Source organism: Saccopteryx leptura, chromosome X, assembly GCF_036850995.1.
Source record: "Saccopteryx leptura isolate mSacLep1 chromosome X, mSacLep1_pri_phased_curated, whole genome shotgun sequence".
Classification (NCBI taxonomy): domain Eukaryota; kingdom Metazoa; phylum Chordata; class Mammalia; order Chiroptera; family Emballonuridae; genus Saccopteryx; species Saccopteryx leptura.
In genome coordinates this window covers 101,201,142-101,214,675 of record NC_089516.1, presented here as the reverse complement: position 1 = coordinate 101,214,675, position 13,534 = coordinate 101,201,142, and the positions used below count along the sequence as shown (strand labels likewise).

Here is a 13,534-nt window from a genome sequence, read left to right as displayed (position 1 = left end):
TTATTGTGGCTCTGTACTATAATTTGATGCCAAGTAATGTGATATCTCCAGCTTTTATTCTTTCTCCTTAGGATTTTGTTAGATATTTGGGTTTTTTTATGGTTCTATACCAACCTGGTAACTTTTGTTCTATTTTTTTAGAAAATGACATTGGGATATTGATGGAAATTGCATTAAAATTTGTATATTGCTTTGAGTAATATGACCATTTTAACTTTATTTATTCTGCCTATCCAAGAGCAAGGAATATTTTTCCATTTCATTGTATCTTTTTCTATTTCTTTCAATAATACTTTGTACTTTTCAGTATATAGGTCCTTCACATCCTTTGTTAAGTTTATTCCTAGGTATTTTTGGTTGTTGTAATTGTACAAGGAATTTTTTTTTTGTATTTTTCTGAAGCTGGAAACAGGGAGAGACAGTCAGACAGACTCCCGCATGCGCCCGACCGGGATCCACCCGGCACGCCCACCAGGGGCGACGCTCTGCCCACCAGGGGGCGATGCTCTGCCCCTCCGGGGCATCGCTCTGCCGCGACCAGAGCCACTCTAGCGCCTGGGGCAGAGGCCAAGGAGCCATCCCCAGCACCCGGGCCATCTTTGCTCCAATGGAGCCTTGGCTGCGGGAGGGGAAGAGAGAGACAGAGAGGAAGGAGGGGGGGTGGAGAAGCAAATGGGCGCCTCTCCTATGTGCCCTGGCCGGGAATCGAACCCGGGTCCCCCGCACGCCAGGCCGACGCTCTACCGCTGAGCCAACCGGCCAGGGCCTACAAGGAATTTTTTTTAAATTTATTTTCCGCCTGACCAGGCAGTGGCGCAGTAGATAAAGCATGGGATGCTGAGGACCCAGGTTCGAGACCCCAAGGTAGCCAGCTTGAGCACGGGCTCATCTGGTTTGAGCAAAGCTCACCAGCTTGGACCCAGGGTCGCTGGCTCGAGCAGGGGGTTACTCTGTCTGCTGAAGGTCCATGGTCAAGGCACATATGAGAAAGCAATCAATGAACAACTAAGGTGTCATAACAAAAAACTAATGATTGATGCTTCTAATCTCTCTCCGTTCCTGTCTGTCTGTACCTGTCTATCCCTCTCTCTGACTCTCTGTCTCTGTAGAAAAAAAATAGAAAAAAAAGTATTTTCCGAAGTTTCATCTTTAGCATATAAGAAAACAATAGACTTTCTTATATTGATTTTGTATTCTGCAACTTTACTGTATTGGTTTATTGTTTCTATTAGTTTTTTAGTGAAGTCTATGGGATTTTCTATATACTGGATCATGTCATCTGCAAAAAAGCAATATCTTAACTTCTTTCTCAATATTGATGCTTTTCATTTCTTTCTCTTGCCTAATTGCTAGGGCTAAAACTTCTGGAATGTTGAATAAGAGAGGGAAAAGTAGTCAGCCTTGCTTGTTTCTGATTTTAGAGGAAAAGCCTTGATTTTTTCACCATTTACTATATTAGCTGATGGTTTTTCACATGTGGTCTTTATTTTGTTGAGGTTTTTTCATTCTATTTTAATTTTATTGAGTATTTTAAACATAAATGAATGTTGTATCTTATCAAATACCTTTTATGCATCTATTGATAGAATCATATGATTGTTGTCCTTTATTTTATTGATATTTGGGTATTACATTGATCAATTTTTGTATGTTGAACCATCCTTGAGTTCCTGGAATGAATCCCATTTGATTGTGATGTATTATTTCTTTAATGTGTTATTGTATCTGATTTACTAGTATTTTGTTTAGGGTTTTTGCATTTGTATTCATTAGAGATATTGGTCTGTAGTTTTCTTTTCTTGTATTGTCCTTGTCAGGTTTTGGTATCAGGGTTATATTGACCTCATAAACTGTGTTAGTGAGTAATGCTTCTACTTTTTGGAAGACTTTGAGAAGGATAGGTACCAAATCTTCTTTGAATGTTTGGTAGAATTCACTAGTGTAGCCATCTGGTTCTGGACTTTTGTTTTTGGGGAGGTTTTTGATAGTTCTTTTTACTTCCTCCCTGCTTATAGATCTATTTACGTTTTCTACTTCTTCATGATTCAGTCAAGAAAGATGGCATTGTTCTAGAAATTTATATATTTCATTTAGATTGTTGAATTTGGTAGCATATAATATTTCATAGTATTCTACTATGATCCTTTGTATATCTATGATGTCTGTGGTAATTTTTCCTCTTTCATTTCAGATTTTTATATGAGACCTTTCTCTTTTTTCCTTAGTGAGTCTAGCTAGTGGTTTGTCAATTTTATTGATCTTTTCAAAGAACCAGTTCTTTGTTGTTCTAAATTTTTTTATAGTTTTTTTGTTCTCTATTTTATTTAGTCTGCTCTAATTTTTACTGTTTCCTTTCTTCTACTGACTTTGGGTTGCCTTTGTTCTTCTTTTTGTAGTTCTTTAAGATGTGATTTTAGGTTGTTTACTTTGGATCTCTCTTGTTTCTTCATATAAACCTGTGATAATATAAACTTTCCTCTTATTACTACCTTTACTACATCCCAGAAGCTTTGTTATGTTGTGTTGTCATTCTCGTTTGTCTGTATATATCTTTTGATCTGTGCTTTTATTTCTTGTTTGACCCAGTCATTTTTTTAAAAGTATGTTGTTTAATTTACATATTATTGTGGGGTTTTTTACTTCATTTTTGTCGTTGAATTCTAATTCCATAAGCTTATGGTCAGAAAATATCTTAGTATAATTTCAGTCTTCTTGAATAGCCCAACATATGGTTTATCATTGAGAATGTTTTATTATACACACTTGAAAAGAATGTATAATCTGTTATTTGGGGACAAAATGTTCTGTAAATATCTATTATGCCCATTTGGTCTAGTGTGTCATTTAAAGCTGATATTTCTTCATTGGTTTTCTGTTTGGATGATCTATCTAAAGCTGTCAATGGTGTGTTGAGATTTCCAAGTATGATTGTGCTTTTGCCTGTTTTTATTTGTATATCAGTGAGTAGGTGTCTTATATATTTTGGTGTTCTCTGATTTGTTGCATATATATTAAGAAGTGTATCTTCTTGATACAATGTTCCATTTGTCATTATGAAATGTCCATCTTTGTCTCTGCTTACCTTTGTTGTCTTAAAGTCAGCATTGTCAGATGTAAGTATGGCTACACCTGCTTTTCTTTGGGTGTCATTTGCTTGGAGAATTATTTTACAACCTTTCACTTTGAGTATATTTTTGTTCTTGCAGCTTAGATGTGTCTCTTGATTGCAGCATATGGTTGGAATTTGGTTTTTAATCCAATCTGCTACTCTGTGCCTCTTTATTGGTGAGTTCAGTCCATTTACATTTAGGGTAATTGTTGACGCTTGAGGGTTTCCTATAGCATTTTTATGTTGTTTTTGTTTTTTTTCTTGTAGATCTATGTCTCCTTTGGTTATTCTCTTTTATGTTTGTATCAGCTGTGTTGGTTTGGTGGTATTTCATACTTCTTTCCCCTGTTTCTTTCTTCTTTTTTTAATCTATGTGTTTCAGTAGTGACTTTTTGTGGGTGGTTAACATTAGTTATTAAGAGAAAAAATGTTCATATGTACAGGATTCCTTTGTCTTATGAGTGCTTCTGTACTCCATCCTCCTTTGCTACATAAAGTGGGGAGACCCTTTTATGTTATTTTTGTCACAGATTATTCTTGTTTTCATTGTAACCTTGTTGGAGCTTTTACTTGTAGTTTTTAATTGATTTGTGCCTTGTATCTGGTCAAGTAACCCCCTTGAGTATTTCCTGCAGTGGGGATGTCTGGTGATAAATTCTCTAAGTGTGCAAAATTTTTATTTCCTCTTCATATTTGAAGGATAATTGTGATTAATATAGTATTCTTGGCTGGTAATTCCTCTCTTTTAGTACTTTGAATGTTTGTGTCCACTCTCTTCTGGCTTTGTAGAGTTTCTGCTGAGAAGGGTGATGATAATCTAATGAACCTTTCTTTATATAAAATACTCATTTTGTTCATTAATTTGTTTTTTGAGTTCATTCAATTGCCAATCAGTGGTTTCTCACATCTCATTGAATATTTTCAGAACTTCAATTTTTAATTATCTTGTTTAACTACAAGGTATCTTTGTGATTGAGATTGTTTTCTGGTAATTTTTCATTTTCCTTCTGAACAACATCTCTGCCTTATGTAGCTATGGTATTTGCTTTCTTCTTCCCTGATAGCATTTGAGAGTGATATTGTTAAGAACTTTAAGAAAAACAACTTTATTCCATTTGGTGCATGTATCTTTCAGGCAAGTCTGCAAGCCCTGCTGGGATTGCTTTGCTGTATTATAGCTGTTCAATTTGTTGAAATTTCAAGGGGAAAGATCAGGAGTGTCTCTCATTCTGCCATTACTTTGACATCAGCAGTTTCTCTCAAAGCTATATGTGCCCTTACTATCTAATCTATCAACCATCCTTCTAGGTATTATTTATATAAATTTAAAATTTCTTTCCACACAGAAACCTTCACACAAGTGTTTATAGCGCTTAATACACAATTTTCAATAATTTGAAGCAACCAAAATGTCCTTCAATAAGTGAATTGATTAAACAGGCTCTATGCTCCATTCAATTTATTATTTAATGATATAATATTATTTAATGATATAATACATGAGCTGTCAAAACATAGAAAAACATGGAAGAACTTTAAATACATATTGGTAAATGAAAGGTGCCAGCCTGGGAAGACTGCATGACCTATATGACATTGGAATCTATATGACATCTTGAAGATAAAACTTTAAAGACAGTAAAAATATCAGTAGTTTTCTGGAGTTTGCGAGATAGAGGGTATAAGAGATGAGTAGGCAGAGTACAGGGATATTTAGGGCAGTGGGATTATTCTGTGTACTATAATGGTAAATATATGTCATAACACATTGAACTATACAAAACAAAGAGTGTACTCTCCTGTAAACTATGTGCTTTAGTTAATATTAATATATCCGTATTGGTTCATTAATTGTAACAAATGTACTATACTAACAAAAGATGTTAATAAGAAGGGGAAAGGGAGTGGGGAAAGAGGAGGATATGTGGGAAGTCTTTCTATTTTCTGCTCAATTTTTGTAAACCAAAAGTTGCCCCAAGAAATAAAGTCCATTAATTTAAGAAAAAAGAAAGAAAAAAAAAAGACTAGAGGGACATTACTAAATAGTTAAAGTTTTTATATCCTGGTGGTAGAATTATATGTGATTTTTCTTTCTTTTATATATTTCTTTTAATTGTTTTATTAAGGTATGATTTAAAAAATTTACCTTTTCTCTTGAATACAGTTTTGTGAATTTTGAAAAATACATACCGTTGTTTAGGCAGCACCAGAATCAAAATATGAAATAGCTCCACCACCCAAAATTTTTACTTTGTGCCTTTTCATAATAAAATCTTTTCCTCACCCGAGTCTTTGACAACTATGGACTGTTCTCAATCCCTGTAGTTTTGCCTTTTCCAAAATAAAAATATTTGGAATCATACAGTTGGTAAAATTTGAGTCTGGCTTTGTTATTATTATTTAGCATAATACCTTTGAAACTCATGTTTGTGCACATCAATCTTTCATTTCTTTTTATACCTAATATTCCGTTGTTTGGATGTTTATAAATTCATCAGTTAAAGAACATTTCACTTGTTTCCAAGTTTTGCTGACAACTAATAGAGTCACTTTATAGATCTATATACAAGTTTTTGTTTGAATATACATTTTTACTTCATTCAGGAAAAAATACCTATGAATGAGATTGCTAGGTTATATAACAAGTGTATTTTTTACTTTAAAATTAACAAATTTTTTTCCAGAGTGTATGTAACTTTGCATTTCCACCAGAAAAGTATGGGAGAGTTCCATTTGTTCATCAGCACTTACTATTGTCAGTTTTTTGTTTTTTGATTTTAGTTTAGCCATTTTAATAGGTGGGTAGTGAGATCTCATCATGGTTTCAATTTCCATTTCCCTGATGACTCATGATATATTTAATATCTGTATATCTTCTTAGCTGAAATGTCAGTTCACATTACATTCCTATTTTTTAAATTGGGTTGCTAGTTTTCTTATTCTCAAATTTTAAGGTTCAATGATTTTTCTAGATAAAAGTTATCTATCAGAAATTTTATTTGCAAATTATTACTCCTATCTATAGTTTTTCTTTTTCTTTTTCTTTTTATTTTCTTAACAGTATTTCAAAACCAGAAGTTCTTAATTTTGATAAAATCCTATTTTATAATATTTTATGGGTTGTGATTTTGGTGTCATATCTAAGAAATCTAGGCCTAGCTGAAAGACGCAAAGATAACCTCTAATGTTTTCTTCTAGATGTTTTAAAGTATTAAAGCTTACATTAAAGTCTATTGATGAGTCACTTCAAGTTAATTTTTGTATATGGCATGAGTTATGGATTAAGGTTCATTTTATTTTATGTTTTGCATATGACTATTAAAATATTCTAGCAGCATTTGCTGAAAATGTTTTTTTTTCTTCATTGAATAACCTTTGCAACATTTTTGATGATCAATTGACCACATAGTTGTGGGTTTATTTTTTGATTTTTCATTCTGTTTTGTTGACATATTTGTCTTTTTTTTTTTTGCCAATTCCACATTGTCTTCAAAACTCTAGTTTACAATGTCTTGAAATCACATAGTATGTATCCTCTAACATCTTTCTTTTTCAAAAGTGTTTTGACTATTCTACTTCTTTTGACTTTCCATATAATGTTTTTAATTAGATTACTAATTTTTACAGAATATCCTGCTCTATTTTGATTGCAGGAATCTAAAAGTCACTTTGGGAAGAAGTAAATCCTTAACAGTATTGTGTCTTCTAGTCCATGAACAACATACAACTCTCCATTTCTTTTTAGGCCTTCTTTGATTTATTTTACCAGTATTTTGTTGTTTTCTGAGTGTACATCTTGCACATATTTTATTAGATTTATACTCCAATATGCCATGTTTTGGTGGAGTTATATTATAAGTGGTACTTTTTCTCATTTCAATTTCTGCTCTGCAGTCCGGGCTCTTGCCTGCTGCACCAGACCTGCCTGCTCTCTAATTTCAACTTCTAATTGTTCATTAAAGATTATATAAATGTGATTGGCTTTTGTATACTGACCTTGTATTCTATGAACTTACTAAATTCTCAACTATTTATAGTTACTTTTTTTCCTTTTCTTTATAGTTACTTTTAAATAGATTATTTGAGATTCTTTTCTTTGTAGACAATTGTATCACCTATAAATAGAAATAGTTCCTGCTCTGGCTAGATAAGTTGATTGGCCATGGTCCAGATAGTCAATGGTTGCTGTTTGATTCCTGGTCAGGGCACATATAGGAACAGATTGACATTTCTGTCTCTTTCTCTCTCCATTTCTGTCTCTCTAAAATCAACTTTAAAATAGTTTTACTTTTTATTTATTTCAATATGTGTGTCTTTTACTTCTTTTTCTTGCCAGATTTCACTGGCTAGTATTTCCAAGAGTAATGAAACATACATCCTTGCATAATCCCAAGTCTTAGGCAGAAAACATTGTTTTGACATTAAGTATGATGTTAGCTGAAGGTTTGATTGTTTTTTATATATAGATGTCCTTTATCAGGTTGAGGAAGACCATTTCCTAGTTTGTTAAGAGTTTCTGTCATGAATGGATGGATGTACAATATTATCAAATGATTTTTCTGCATCTGTTGCAATGATTATATGATGTTTCTTCTTCAGTTTGTTGATCTGATAAATTACATTGTTGAGTTGTGAATGTGGAATTAGCCTTTTATTTCCAGAATAAATTCCATTTTCTCATAAAGTATCCTTTTTATGTATTGTTAGATTTAATTTGCTAAAATTCTGTTAAGAATATTTGTATCTATGTTCATGAGGATGTTAGGATGTAGTTTTTTGTGTTTTTTCTTGTAATGGCTTTATCTGGATTCAGTACCAATGTAATGCTTACATCAAAGATTCTTTTGAGAAGCACTCCATCCTTTTCATTTCTTTGAAATATTTGGTAGAATACTTGATAGAATTAACCAATGAAGCTATCTAACCATGGAGTTTTCTTTGTGAAAAAGTTTTTAACTCCAAATTTAATCTTTTTAAAAGTTATGAAACTATACAAATTATCTGATCTTTCTTGAGTGACTTTGATAATTATTTCTTTCAAGAATTTTTCCATTTTACCTAAATTGTTAAGTTAGTGTAAAGTTATTCATAATATTCCCTTTTTATGCTTTTAATATCTGTAGGATTTATAATGCAATCTTCCCTTTTATTCTAATATTGATAATTTACATCTTCTCTCTTTTTATCTTTGTTACTCTTGTTAGAAGTTTATCAATTCAATTGGTCTTCTTGAAGAACCAGGTTTTGGTCTTATTGATTTCTTTCTATTAGGTTTCTGTCTTTAATTTTATTAAATGCTATTTTTTATTTCTTTCTTCTATTTCCTTTTGGTATATTTTGTTCTACTTTTTCTAGTTTCTTAAAGTATTGATTTCAGATTTTTCTTCTTTTCTAATATAGGTATTTAGTAATATAAATTTCCCTTTAAATATTTCTTTAGCTGAATTTTGATATGTTGTGTTTTTATTTTCACTTAGTACAAAATACTTTAAAATTTACCTTTTGATTTTTTTTTTCTTCAACACATGAGCTATTTATAAATTACTAGCATATTAAAAGTGGTTGTCTTCTTATGCTGGATTTGTGTGTAATATTTATTTATTCTATATATCATACCTTTATGTTTTTATTTTGTTCTTTTTCTGTATCTCTATATGTTTTCCAATTTTCTACATTAAACATTTTATTTTTTAGTTATAAAATAATTAATATAAATTTACATTCTATATTTTATAGCACTTTATAATTGATAAAGAGCTTCATTAAATCCTCCAACATCTGCATGAATATTTCTCACATAAACCATATCTCCCACATGTTGAAAACCGAGATTGAGAGTTTAGATGACTTGCTCAATGCCATATATGTAGGCTGAGCAAAGATTCAAACCCACATTTTCTGATTCTAGTTCATCATTCTGAAGAAGTTGAAAATAAAGATTTGAAACATAAATTTTAATTTATTTTATGGATTGTTGGAAAGAATCATAGAGGTCTTTGAAACAATAAAGTGACTTGAAACAGTAGTCTCTGTGTAGTTTTCACTTGAATTGCTGATTACTGGGGACGCAAACATTTTTTCGTTGATTTTCTTTTTTTATTTCTTCTCCTCTAAATTGTTATTTCTGTCCTCCGACAATTTTTCTAGTAGATTTGTTGATATTTTACTGATTGATTTGAATAATGAAAGATGTGCAGATACTAATATTTCAAGTGTTGGAAATATCTTCTCCAGTTTCTTGATCATCTGTTTCTTTTCTTTATTTTTTCAATATTAATCATAAGGGAAATGTGTACTCAATATTGAGGGGAATCAATGTCTTTGTTTTAAGAGGAGTCTTTGTTTATTTTGACCTGAATCATCGGAATCAAGAAATAGAAGAGTATGGGATTAGAAGACAAACTACATGGTTTTAAACATCATCTGTCAATTATTTCTATTTATTAGCCAGTATGCTAGGCCATGTGATAGAGTGTAAATTAAAAAATAAAAAGGTTGCCTACTTTTAAGAACCTTTTACCCTGACAGAGAAATAAGATATGTAAAATAAGAGGCATAATATAGTATGTGCTTAGGTAACTATGGTCTAAGATAAGCTGTCACAATCAAAAGTCCTATACCAGAAAAGGGGAAGGAGATAATACTTTTGAGTTAACTGGGGAGTTGTTGATGCATGAAGAAGTCGATTAAGTTGAATGAGAGCAAGGACTGTGTGTATTTTTATTACCATTTTATCTCTAGTGCTTAGCATGGTACCAGACAAAAAGTGCTCAGATATTTGTTTAATGATTTAATGATGTTAGCATTTATGGGCAAAGCCATTTATACAGACCTTACCTAATGCATTTAATTCATCAACCTTCCATCACCACCAGGCAACTCTGAAAATGTTCTGATTGATCAGCATTTCAGACATTAGCCTATTTTTACAAAGCAAGGTAGTGCAACCTTTTCCAAAAGGACATATGTCATGCTCCTTTATCTTACCATGATAATAGAGCAGTAGTCATGATGCTGGTGACTTCACTGTCAGGCAAATGTGGTTTTGAGTCTCATGTCAGTTACATACTGGCTATATGACCCTCATCTATAAAATGAGACTAACAGTAGTGGTTATCTTACTGAATCATTGTAGGATCAAATAAACAAAACATGTAAAACTTTTAGCTGTAGTAGGTGTTCTGTAAATATTCCCTATAGTTCTTCCTTTGACGGACATTAAAACAGATGGAACTTGTGATTGCCTTTGGATTTTGTGACTTGGTCATGTTTTCTAACAGTCATATTCTCCATCTCCTTCCTCACAGATTCAGAGACATATTGTATGTTTCAAGACAAGAAGTACAGAGTGGGTGAGAAATGGCATCCTTACCTGGAACCATATGGTTTAGTTTACTGTGTGAACTGCATCTGCTCAGAGGTACAATCCTTCATGGCATGTGATTTCCCAGTTTTTTCCTCAGCATGAAGAGGTGTTTCAGTGCCCAGATGGCCAAGGAACATGGTTGTTAAAATCCTAAAAGAAGAAACAGATCACAAGAAAAAATACACTTCTCCTGTCTATTTTCTCTATTACTTTTTGTCTTATTTTTCATGGGATCTCTGGATATTTTCTATGAATGTATACTGATGATATCTTAGCTAATTTATATAGGACATGATAGGAGAAGGCAAAATAGCTTGATAATTAAAGTAGAGGAAAAAGTTCAAAATAATGTCTGCATTGTCAGATTAAAAATATTCTTTTGAAAACCATTTTTAAGACTGTCCTTTAGAAAAAAAGAATAGGACACATTATACACTGGTTAATTGAGAGACTGTATTTTATGCTGTCTCAGTCAATAACTGTAATTAGGACTGAAGTTCTGAAACCTTGGCCTGTACCTGGTGAGTATTAGAGTTCTTTGGCTTTGCCTTGGTTCATGTCAAGTCACTCACAGTGGCGTTTGGATAACTTAAATACTATCTTTGCAATAAACAAAGAAGGTAGTCCCATTTTCTTTACATGACCTTAATCCAGGACCACAGCTGTGGTCCATTTTTCTCTAGGCCAGGGTTTCTCAACATTAGCACTGTTGACATTTGGGAACAGGTAATTTCTTGTTGTGGGGAATGTCTTGTGAATTATAGAATCCCGGACCTGTACCAACTGGGAAATAGTAGCTGTAACCCTAGGACGAGTGATTTTTGATGTGCTTTGATCTCACTTCAAGATGATACACCTGGCTCTGAGGACTGATGCTTAAGGGGGACTCTGCGATATTTCCAAACATAACACTCCAAAAGTTTCTTCCAGAAAGCACATGAGAAAAGGAGGAGGTTTGTGGTAAGGTGACTCAGATTTGGATAAATGAAGCCTGCCTTTTTAAATGACTAGGCAAGCTATTGAAAAGAGCATCTAGGCCCTGCTTAACTTCCTGGTATGTCACGATTATATCAGATTCTTTACCAACACACTGGAAATGGAAAGCTAACCTTTGTAGGGCTGAGGCTTTGCTATTTGCAATACAGTGAAAACGTTAATATGATCTCTGTGGCAGTAAGTATTTCCTTTCTCCATCTTCTTCATCACCTTCTCCTCCCACAATAGCTTGACAGAACAAGTAACCCTCTCTTCAACTGAATTATGGATAGAAAATGTTGATGCAAAATTGATTTTCAAAGTCTTCCTTTTATTCTAGCAATAGTTGAGAGCTGTCAGAGGTAGAAATTTTGTAACTGTAAATCAGGCAAGGACTCAGTCACCCTACCCAGGCATACTAACTAATCAGTTCAATTTCAAACTCTAGCTTGTTCTCAAAAAAACAAAAATTATTATTATTATTATTTATTTTTTTACTAAAAGGGTAAATGAAGGGTAAATGAAGAAAGAAGGCACTCAACCTTCTGGATCAAAGCAGAGTATATGAAATCTAAGATCCCTTTGCTAGGAATGTCTCTGCCCAGGAGTGGGTAGCGGCTCAGGAGACCCATTGCTCATTATCCCTTTCCTTCCATGACATTGGGCAGGTAATTATGAAATAAGACTAGGCTCTTGGAAAAGCTGTGCAGTTAGAACTGGGGAATGGTAGAAACACCATAAAGCCAAGCCAGAAGGAGACTCCCAAAATTAGCGGAAAGCTTTGAAAACTGAAACAGTAGTGATCCCATCTTAGAAAAATACGTCGTTAAGCTATCAACCAACCCAGCGGCAGTGCTAGTGATGAGAAAAGGAAAGAAAAATGCTGATTTCATTCAGTTTCTCAGGAATGCGTTATTCACTGTCTGGGTGAGTCCTTACATAGTTATTTCCCAAACTGGCATGATCCCAGTGACCTTTGAAAGAAATTTGATTTTTTTTTTCTCATTGATTCTTCTCTTTCAGAATGGGAATGTGCTTTGCAGCCGAGTAAGATGTCCAAGTCTTCATTGCCTCTCTCCCGTACATATTCCTCATTTGTGCTGTCCTCGCTGCCCAGGTAAACTGGTTCACCTCTTCCTTTCCCAGCTGTGGTTTTCCTTTTTCCCTCTTCTACCCAACCTACTTCATCTCCCTAATTCCCCAGAAGGGAAATTTCCAGACAGAAATAACAATAGGACACTTTTAGGCAGCCCACACTGGCCCCTAAATACTGTTTATAACCCAAGTGGGGCACATTCTAGGCACTAATAAGTTATTGGGTACCTAGTAACTGATGTTCATTGGACTTTTAATCATTTGAAGGTCGATGTCAGTGGGGGGAAGGGAATTGTGGCCCAGAGATTTTTTGCTGTAAACAGCCTCTTTCTGCCACGGGCAATTGGCACCGGGGGAGTTGTAGCATAGCGGCACGTGTCCTATGCAATTAGTGCTGGAATTGAATTCGAGCATAGCTTCTAAATGATGATGGGCTATTCATAAATCAAAGGAGCTGAGCCAGTGAATTTTATGACAGTATAAACCAGCCTGCCTGCTGAATAGTCACCTCTTCCAGACTGCAGTTACTATATACACATTGTTAAGAGCAAATCTAAAAGGAAGGCAGGCAGAGACTTTTTCACAAGGCTGTTAGGATTCTACTTTCACAGTTTGTGGCTTGCATGTTTGTCTGAGGCAGGGGCTCCCTCAATGACACTTTGTTCACATCTGGCTGAGGGTTGGCTCCCACACCAGAGACGTGCAAGTGTGGAATGATTCAGAGAATGCTTGTGGGCCCAACGGCAGTCCTAGGAAAAGCTAAAAGACAGTCTCAGAATCTGGTTAGTAGAAGCCTTGTAGTCCTCTAAATCTTTTTTGTCTCTCTCTCTAATAAGGAGATTCTACAATTAGGGTTTGTAGGTGAGCTTTTTGGGGTCAGAGAACCCTTTTAAATTGTTTTCAGTTTTTGGTGTAACTATATATGTGTGTAAATTCCTTTAGAAAGGATTCATAGCTTTATTGGTATTCCTAAAGGTGCTGGGTATGAC

The 13,534-nt window shown here is 33.9% G+C and overlaps 1 protein-coding gene across 5 annotated transcripts in view; it reads left to right on the top strand.

Moving 5' to 3' along the window:
- Positions 1-13,534, top strand: part of CHRDL1 (chordin like 1) — a 143,188-nt gene that overhangs the window by 26,369 nt on the left and 103,285 nt on the right. For all 5 annotated transcript variants that reach the window (XM_066356142.1, XM_066356141.1, XM_066356140.1 and 2 more), the window contains exons 3-4: positions 10,417-10,529; positions 12,474-12,567. In XM_066356142.1, coding sequence (XP_066212239.1) covers positions 10,417-10,529; positions 12,474-12,567 — 207 coding nt within the window. The remainder of the gene's footprint in view (positions 1-10,416; positions 10,530-12,473; positions 12,568-13,534) is intronic.